The sequence below is a fragment of the Pelophylax lessonae genome (genome assembly GCF_965119305.1).
Source record: "Pelophylax lessonae genome assembly, chromosome: 8".
NCBI lineage: Eukaryota > Metazoa > Chordata > Amphibia > Anura > Ranidae > Pelophylax > Pelophylax lessonae.
The window spans coordinates 121,829,526-121,839,888 of NC_138775.1; the positions used below are offsets into that span (position 1 = coordinate 121,829,526).

The window sequence follows — 10,363 nt, forward strand, 5'->3', positions numbered from 1 at the left end:
ACAGTTACCATCCAAGTCAGATGTGATTGGCCCCTACCTGACCGGCTAAGCACAGTTGGACTCCAGTTGTGACATCTATGTCTGGAACGCACAACTTACCTGCTCTACCTTCTCCTGCATTATATTGATCTATATTTATATAGACCTCAGTTGCAAGAACCACTACTCTCTGTGGGTGTTCTACAAATTCCTTGTTTTTAACAGCGGCAAAACTACTATATATGTTCATATGCTAACCAATCATAACTAACAACCTCCAGCACAACCCCTGAGGAAGAGGTTTATTACCTCGAAACGTTGGATAAAATCTGGAGTAGATGGTTGAGTGTATTTGCATATTTTATCCATTAGTTCTGCCAATTTTTACTATGTATCTATTGCAATTTTTGTATGTTCTCTTTTTTTGTATACATTATAATAAAATTTATGAACGAAGAAAAAAGATTTTTTCATAATTTTGAGTTGCCTATAATGTCCCACCCCTAGGGGAGTACACAATTGGCTCTCATGTTACGGTACTCATACATTTTCAGTGCAAACGTATATATCCTCAGATTGAACAAAGTCTGAAAAAAGGTCTTCATCCAATGAACCTCTACATTTGTATTATAAACACAATAGTGTTTGTAGTGTGTAAATTCAGTATACAATGTTTCAATGTTTTTTTTCTTTTATAGGAATGCAGGAAGAGACACAAGGATGCAAGAAGGAAAACGAAGGCAAAGAATTAGGACTGGATCAAAAAATGTTTCGCTTCTGGGCTGTATTTCTCAATCCTTTCTATTGCTTCATATGGAAGAGATGGAGTGTGTATATGTGTATATATATATATATATATATATATATATATATATATATATATATATATATATGTGTGTGTGTTACTCTAAAGCAATTTTTTTCTTTATTACATAAAAGTAACAATGGGCAAGTTGTATTTTGTTCTTGCATCTTGAACTGTAAAGATGTTTTGAAACACATTTATATTCTAAATGCAAGTCTAAGAGCATTTTAAATAAATATTTTACTTTGGTTATCAAAAAGACTTTTAAACCTTGTTTGAAGCACAAACGTTTCAGAAAAACTGGAACTTTCTGTAAAGGAGGGACAAAACCAAAATAACGTAAATAAGTGCAGCGCAATGTATACTAATTAGGCTTGTGACGGTATCAGATTTTCATGCTGCGATTAATTGATTAAGGTTTTGCCACGGTATACGGTATTATCACGGTATTCTATTATTAAATTTAAATTATTAAATTTCCACCTCACTTCAATTTCATTGCTGAATTTAGGGGCTTTGGTTCACTTATGCACATTATTATATAGTCAGTCAGTACAGACTCTGTGAACCAGGCCTAAAATAGGTCATCAAGCAGTGTCTGGCCTAACTGGTGATAACTGGTCCTGGCGCTCGGCTCCGATGGCCTGGTCATTAAGAGGGCAAATCCTTGTGGTCAAGAAGTGGTTAAACCTGAAGGAGGTGTTGTTTATAAATGACTTTACTATTGCTTTAGGCCTGGTTCACATGTATGCGGGTTGGTGGTTCACATGTATGCGGGTTGGTGGTTCACATGTATGCGGGTTGGTGGTTCACATGTATGCGGGTTGGCGGTTCACATGTATGCGGGTTGGCGGCCCACATTTGCACAGGCATAGCAGCCCATTGATTTGAAAGGGCTGCTATGCCCTCATTTTCCGCAGAAAAAAAGGTGCATGCAGCATTTTTTTTAAATTCAGTGGCCTTGAAATCCATCCTGCTTTTGCACCATGCGACTAACCTGCAGTTCCTGCTCTGGCAAGCTTTCTGCATTTTTTGTATACGTGGGCACGGCATTTAAAAACAGTTTGCGTGTGCAGCAACGGCAGGTAAGTCGCATGGTGCAAAAGAAGGATGGATTTCATGGCCACTGCATTTTTTTAAATTCTGCATGCACCTTTTTTCAGCTGAAAACGCAGGCATAGCAGCTCAAGCCCATTCACATCAATGGGCTGCTATGCCTGTGCAAATGTGGGCCCCCAACCCGCATACATGTGAACCAGGCCTAAAGCAATAGTAAAGTCATTAATTGGTTAAACCTGCAGGAGGACCGGTGTTTTTATCTATTAATGACTTTACTATTGCTTTAGGCCTGGTTCACATGTATGCGGGTTGGGGGCCCACATTTGCACAGGCATAGCAGCCCATTGATGTGAATGGGCTTGAGCTGCTATGCCTGCGTTTTCAGCTGAAAAAAGTGCATGCAGAATTTTAAAAAATGCAGTGGCCAAGAAATCCATCCTTCTTTTGCACCATGCGACTTACCTGCCGTTGCTGCACACGCAAACTGTTTATTTTTAAATGCCGTGCCCACGTATACAAAAAATGCAGAAAGCTTGCCAGAGCAGGAACTGCAGGTTAGTCGCATGGTGCAAAAGCAGGATGGATTTCAAGGCCACTGAATTTTAAAAAAATGCTGCATGCACCTTTTTTCTGCGGAAAATGAGGGCATAGCAGCCCGTTCAAATCAATGGGCTGCTATGCCTGTGCAAATGTGGGCCGCCAACCCGCATACATGTGAACCGCCAACCCGCATACATGTGAACCAGGCCTAAAGCAATAGTAAAGTCATTAATAGATAAAAACACCGCTCCTCCTGCAGGTTTAACCACTTCTGGATCGCAAGGATTTGCCCCTTTAAAGACCAGGCTATCGGATCAGAGCGCCAGGACCAGTCATCACCAGGTAGGCCAGACACTGCTTGATGGCTATATAATAATGTAATGTGGGCTGCTATGCGTGTGTGTGTGTATATTAGACCTGCACGATTCTGGCCAAAATGAGAATCACGATTTTTTAGCTTGGAATAAAGATCACGATTCTCTGTGTAACAAAAAAAAAAAAAAATTGGGATAACTTTACTGTTACGTTTTTTTTTTTTTTTTTTTATTCATTAAAGTCTAATCATTGCGTTTGAAAGACTGCTGCGCAAATACAGTGTGACATAAAATATTACAACAATCGCCATTTTATTCTGTAGGGTCTCTGCTAAAAAAATATATAAAATGTTTGGGGGTTCTAAGTACTTTTCTAGCAAAAAAAAAATACTGATTTTAACTTGCAAGCAACAAGTGTCAGAGAAAGATCCAGTCTTTAAGAGGTTAAACTTCCTTTCTCCCTGGCAGAGGGAAGGAAAAGATACAATGTAAACATTTTTGTTTATAGTTAGGAGACTTAATGCTGAAAGGGGTTAGCTGTGTGAGTGAAGTCATCCACCTCACTGAAATGTATCAATTCACAAGTCAGGCAGACTTGACAGAGAAACTCGGTATTTTAAAAATGCCACAATAACAATACCGTGGCTATGCAATACCGCGATATATCGAATTACCGAAAACCGGCATATGTCTAGTGTATATATATATATATATATATATATATATATATATTTATTAGAGCTGCACGATTCTGGCCAAAATGAGAATCACGATTTTTTAGCTTGGAATAAAGATCACGATTCTCTGTGTAACAAAAAAAAAAAAAATTGGGATAACTTTACTGTTACGTTTTTTTTTTTTTTTTTTTATTCATTAAAGTCTAATCATTGCGTTTGAAAGACTGCTGCGCAAATACAGTGTGACATAAAATATTACAACAATCGCCATTTTATTCTGTAGGGTCTCTGCTAAAAAAATATATAAAATGTTTGGGGGTTCTAAGTACTTTTCTAGCAAAAAAAAAACTGATTTTAACTTGCAAGCAACAAGTGTCAGAAAAAGATCCAGTCTTTAAGAGGTTAAACTTCCTTTCTCCCTGGCAGAGGGAAGGAAAAGATACAATGTAAACATTTTTGTTTATAGTTAGGAGACTTAATGCTGAAAGGGGTTAGCTGTGTGAGTGAATGAGTCATCCAGCTCACTGAAATGTATCAATTCACAAGTCAGGCAGACTTGACAGATAAACTCGGTATTTTAAAAATGCCACAATAACAATACCGTGGCTATGCAATACCGCGATATATCGAATTACCGAAAACCGGCATATGTCTAATACTAATCAATATTAAATATTAACTATGCAGTAAACAATACGCTGTGCTAATGTGTGAAACAAATGTTTATAAATGTGTATCCACTCAAACTATATAAAATAATCAAAAAAAGTCAAATAGATATTTCAGCCACCACTGACAATGTAAACTGGATAATATAATGTGCTTCTTGTCTCCCCCGCCCATATAGATTGGCTACTCACCTCACTGATATGACCCCTGCATTACCAGAAAGGTCAAAGCAAGCTTTATTCTCTTCAGAGATAATAGCTCAAATGATTGCCTGTTGAATCCTCACGCTCTCCCAAAAATGTGCACACTGATCCTCAGAAGCACCAGATGTACTGTATGGCAGTAAAGCGAGAGCACACAGCATCTAGTGTTTTCTCCATTTTAAAATGTAATATATAAAAAAAAAAAAACTAGGTATTACACTTACAAAACTAGCACTGCAGCCAGTGCTAACTCCAAAACGCATGTACAAGCATCGGCTGGTGTTCGGCTTGATTCCAAGATGGCTGCGGCATGACCTCACTCCCTAAGATCCGCCCCCCTAAAATTTTAAAAACTGAGAACACGAGATTCTGCATGCTTTCTCTTTATTCATATATGTTTTGCACATTAGCACAGCATATTCTTTTTTTAACTGCGTAGTTCATATTTATTATGGATTTATTTTTTTGATGATGATGGGGGGGGGGGTGGCCTCGGACGGGGTACATGGTTGCGCTTCATACGCTACCTTGGGGGGGGGGGGGTGTCATCCGTCGGGGTGACCCCCGCCAGGGCCCCGGGGCCTGTTACTAGGGTAGGCCTTACTAGGCCCGAGGTCACGTTCTCATCGGTGTGAAGCCGCCATTTTCCTGTGGCCTGCAGCCTTAACAGGCCTCAGCAGCCTGCCTGGGTATCCCTATCACTGTATTGCCGGTGGCCATTTTGCTGGAGCCAGAGACAAAACCGCACAGGAGCTTCTGGCTCTTGTGGGCGGGGCCGTTTCCTTCTACCTTCTCTTCACCATGCTGCTGATGGACCTTGCTGTGTTCTCCATGTGGTAACTAATCTAGAGGAGTTTAATTACCCTGGCCTTCACCTTTTCATCTTCAGAGAGGTTTCAGGCCTTTAGGGGGCTTAGGATTATCCCCCCGGAGTAGCGATGCGTGCATTGCGATCACCTCTTAAAGGCTCAGTGCACGCCGGTAGCGGCGGACTTGCTGGGACCTGTGTTGCCTTTGTAACCTCACTTAGCCTCAGGGGCGTTAATATTTGTCGATTGGGCACGGATTGCTCCCTCTAAGGCCATTGCTCCTGGTTTCAGGAGAAGCTTCTGTTTAACCCCTTGTGTTTCCCTGTTTCCCTGCCTGCTCTTTACATTCTTACTGTGCAATCCTACTGTTTGGCCATATGTCTAACATGGATTCCCCAAATTTGTCTGCCACCCCCGATGTATCGTTTGGGCCCGCTTCTAATGCTCATAATGTGAATTTATTGTCTGTGATGCAAGAAATGTCCAGAAAAATGGACAAAGTTATTGCGGCAGCATTTACTAAGAAACGCCCTCGGCCCTCGTCTGTCTCATCTCAGATTCTGAGGTCGATATGGTCGCCGGCAACGCTGACTCCCTTTTAGAGGATGCATCCCCGCATTCAGACTTTTCTGACACGGAAGCGGATGTCTCCACACCCGCCTTGGCACATGAAAAGGCGCTGGTAGATGCTTTGATATCCTCAGTGAGGGACACCCTACAAATCACGGATGCAATTTCTAAATTTTTGGATCCCTCAGGGGAAAGAAATCGGCCAAGGGTTTCCCTTGTCCCAAAGTCTTGTCCGCCTTAGTGGAGGAACAATGGCGGCGACCTAATCGCACGCTTGCAATTCCCAAACATTTGGCTAGACGCTACACGTTTGAGGAAGAGATCTTACGCAAATGGATGATGCCCCCTCAGGTGGACCCCCAGATATGCGGTATTCACAAGGCCACGGTTTTACCGGTGGCAGAATCCTCATTTCTCCCTGATTCGGTTGACATACGTATTGAGGTCTTATCCCGGCACCTGTATACAGTAGTGGAATCTATTCTCAGGCCTGCCCTGACTACCATTCTAGTCTCTCAGACTATGTTTGAATGGGTAAAGGCTGTGAGAGAAGCACTGACGGTAACCCCATTACCGTCATCTGCCCTGGAACTCGCTGACCAATTATCGCAGACTCTGCAATTTGTATGCGATGCTAACCTGGACGTTCTTTCGCTCGCGGCCAGAGCGTCAGTGGTAAGTGTGCTCATCAGACATGCGATCTGGCTAAAGTCCTGGTCGGCCGACCAGGCTTCTAAGAAGCTTTTGTCAGATCTTCACTTTCAGGGTGATCGCCTTTTTGGTTCCTCCTTGGATGACTTGATCAAGGCGGTCACTGGGGGAAAGCGCACACTACTTCCTCACTCAACTAAGGGTAAGTCTCCCTCGCGTAAGCGAGGTCCTTCTTTTACAGCCCAGAAGCGTCTTTTTTTGTGCCACCGTGTCAGCAGAAAACCAAACAGACTTCGGGCGGAAAAGGATCCGGGAAACGGACTGGTAAGCTGAAATCCTCTGCCCCCAGCACCTCCAAGCAGACCCCTTCTGCCTGAAGGAGCGCCCCCACCCACTTCAGGGGTGGGGGGACGTCTCCCTTTCTTCCCGGATCACTGGACCTCCCTGTTGCACAACAGGTGGGTCCACGAGGTAATTCAGTCCGGGTACATGATAGTTTCGTTCCCGTTCGCCAGACAGATTTTTTCTCTCCAATCTTCAGTTGTCCCCAGACCGCCTTGTGCGGCTGCAGGAAGGCATATGCTGTCATAAAGCGTGATTGTACCAGTTCCTCATCAGGAACGCTTTTGAGGGTTCTATTCGAACCTGTTTACCGTTCCACGGAAGGAGGGCAAATTGCGTCCAATCTTGGACCTCAAAACTCTCAACGGCTTTGTGCGTGTCCAGAAATTTTGCATGGAGTCCCTGCAGTCTGTGGTGGCGTTCTTGCATCAGGGGGACCTGCTGGCCTCAATCGATATCAAGGATGCCCATCTCCATGTCCCTATTTGAAAGGGTCATCAACGATTCCTCCGCTTCGCGGTGGGCAAGGACCGTTTTCAATTTGTGGTGTTACCATTTGGTCTCGCCTCTGCTCCCAGGGTATTCACCAAGGTGTTAGCCCCTATCCTGGCTCTGCTACGACTGAGAGGAATAGCGATTCTGGGGTACCTGGACAATCCTCATCTCCGAGCGGACTCGTCTGTGACATTGGAATGGGATTTGGAGGTGACCATTCACACTCTGAAGCAGTTCGGTTGGAATCTCAACCTTCAGAAATCTGCCCTGGTTCCAACAACCAGACTGGAGTATCTAGGGATGATCCTAGATTCAGCTTCGGCAAAGGTATTTCTACTTCCTGTGAAGTTACAGAAGTTAAGGGAAGCGATTCTGTCGCTGCTGGCTTGCGACCTGCTGTCTCTCAGGTCATCTATGCAGGTGCTGGGCCTGAGGGTGTCCTCCTTCAAGGCCGTACCATATGCTCAGGCCCACACGAGACTTTTGCAACAGGAGATCCTTGTCAAATGGGACAAGGATCCTCTATCCCTGGACAGTCTGATTCATTTGAGTCGGAGATCCAAGGACTCCCTGAATTGGTGGCTCAGCTCTCCGAATCTTCTCCACGGGAAATCCTTCCTTCCAGTATTCTGGACGGTGGTGACAACAGATGCCTGTCTGACCAGTTGGGGGGGAGTGCTGGGCACCCTGAATGTTCAAGGGAACTGTACTTTGGAAGAGTCCAAGCTCCCGATCAACATTCTGGAACTGAGAGCAATCAAGTTGAGCCTGTTCCACTGGACGGACAATCTCAAGGGGTTTTCTGTCCGAGTCCAGTCTGACAATTTTACGGCCGTGGCATATGTCAATCATCAAGGGGGCACCAGAAGTGCCCTGGCGGCTCTGGAGGTAGCTGAGATCCTGTGCTGGGCAGAGGACTACGTCCCAGCCCTATCCGCCATGTACATTCCTGGCATAGACAATTGGCAGGTGGACTACCTGAGTCGTCAAACCCTGGATCAGGGAGAGTGGTCCCTGCATCTGTAATGGATGTAATTGATGGTTTAGTAAAATGCCTATTTCAACAGTATTATATACAAGCTTATAAACCGTTTATACCCATTTATGATATTTTATGCTATAGTGCTATTATGCTAATATGCATGCTATTGACTTATATGAAATACTTTCCTTGCTCAAACATAATTGCCAGATCACTTTTCTCCTATAAATCGAAGCAATAAGAAAACAAGAACAGATGATTTCCAAGATGGCGCCTCCAGTGAGAGACACACCTAGGACAGAAGATAGTCATATCCTGGAAGAAAGTTATATGCACATAGATACATCCAATCAAATAAGATTATAATTTAACTGTCTATACTTAATGCCATGCCTACAAGACATTTCCTGGAAATGTTCTGTAAGGGCTTTATAAGCTTAAAAACCAGAAGCAACAAAGCAGAACTGTTTCACCCTGACTGTGTCAGTGTCAGCATTTCTCTGTGTGCACACATGCATTACTCTTAAAAATTAGGCCAGGGACGGATATAACTCTATCGGCACTGTTCCAAACCAAAGCAACTGGTGGCCCGTACGGGGATTAGGGATTCAAGACCGGCCTTGACCTGGTCTTGAGCCTTGTATTCGTCGGGGACCCCCCTTGGAACTCCAATGGCATCTATATATACATGAGGATCAAAACTTCCAAGGAGAGCTTCCCGTTTCATCCTTTTACCTGGGGTCAGACCGATATGTGCGTCATGAGCACTTTCTGTCAGGATGTGCAAAGGCATACTCTCCTCTCCACTCTCCCTCTAGCCTCTAAGGATTGGGTCTGGTTTTGCACCAAGTTACTTGAAACATGACTGTAAGAGGCACAGTAACCTCTTGGGAAGGTCCCCAATTTTCTACCCTTTCCTGTGTAGCAGACATAACAGGTGTAATTCCCAGGATATATTGTGATAACTTCTTTAGGCTTTGGGTCCCTGGTAATGATAGGGTATTCTGCCTTCCATTTCTCACATGCTGAATAATCAATGGAAGTGTTAGTAAAGAGGCTTAGGAAACACTCCTCTGTGTCTTCAGGTATGTTCAATGGGACTGTACCTAAGTGTGGTCTAGCACTGCCACAGACATAAGTTGGTTCTATTGTGCTTACTAGCACTGTACCTCATCCACTCTGGCCAGAGATTGGCTTCTGTGAAACCGGTTTCAGCTGCCATTGTATCCTCAAAGGTAGGATCTGCCATCTCACCCCTATCAGAGGGACTAGGATTCCGTATATTTAGAACAAGTGTCATGCTAGGCCCTGGCTTATGTAGGGTGAGATGGGTCAACAAGGGCTCTCCTTGGCTATCCTCACTATCATAAGCTGGTTGGGGTTGGTATCCCCAAGGTGTCCCTGTGTTCTAAGCTGCTGCTCCCCAATAGGCACAATTCTTTCCCCATGACCCCTTGGTGACACAAATATACCCTTCCCCATGTCCTGTCTTATACTATTCTGATCTGCTACTGAGTTCGGGGCATGGGAGTATTTTACATGCATGAAAATCAAACGTGGCTACATGGGTATCAGAAGAATTATACCAGAAAGTGATCTTTCCATTATTTTCAGTAATGGCTGCTTCTTGCGCCTTAGTTGTTCCCAACAAGAAAAGGATATATAGAATCATGATTCGTCCTCGTCCGCCCCCTTAGGCACAGGGGCTTTCTTACAATGGGAGGCGTGTATCCAGATGTTCTTTCCAGCCACCTTCACTGATGTGGCAGTTACTAGGAGGACTTGGCAGGGACCATCGAATCTGGGCTCAAGGGAGTGTTTTCGTACAAATTTCTTTATATAGACCCAGTCGCTGGGGACCAGCTTGTCTGTTCCTGTATCTAGTTCAGGATCTGGAATGGAAGAAAACACTCTCGCACGGATACGGGTTAATTCACGAGACAATGCAATCACATAATCAGCCAATACGTCAGATTGAAGTTGTAACTGTTGCGGATAATAACATCCTAGTCTAGGGGCTGACCCAACAGTATCTCATAGGGTGATAAACCATGGCTCCCTCTGGGAGTGTATCTGACACCAACAAAGCAATAGGTAAACTCTCTGGCCAACTCATTCCTGCCTCCTGGGACATTTTTAACATCCTAGACTTTGTTGTACCATTCAGTGTCTCTACCTTTCCACTACTTTGTGGATGGTATGGGGTGTGAAAAGCTAGTTTGACCCCCAAGGCTGTCCATATTTCTTTGGTTACTGAGGCCGTAAAAG

At 44.0% G+C, this 10,363-nt stretch overlaps 1 protein-coding gene across 1 annotated transcript in view; it reads left to right on the forward strand.

The window, feature by feature from the left end:
- Positions 1–810, forward strand: part of NOL8 (nucleolar protein 8) — a 559,501-nt gene extending 558,691 nt beyond the window's left edge. The window contains exon 16 of the mRNA XM_082265109.1: positions 678–810. Coding sequence (XP_082121235.1) covers positions 678–731 — 54 coding nt within the window. The 3' untranslated portion in view covers positions 732–810. The remainder of the gene's footprint in view (positions 1–677) is intronic.
- Positions 811–10,363: the final 9,553 nt, after the last annotated feature.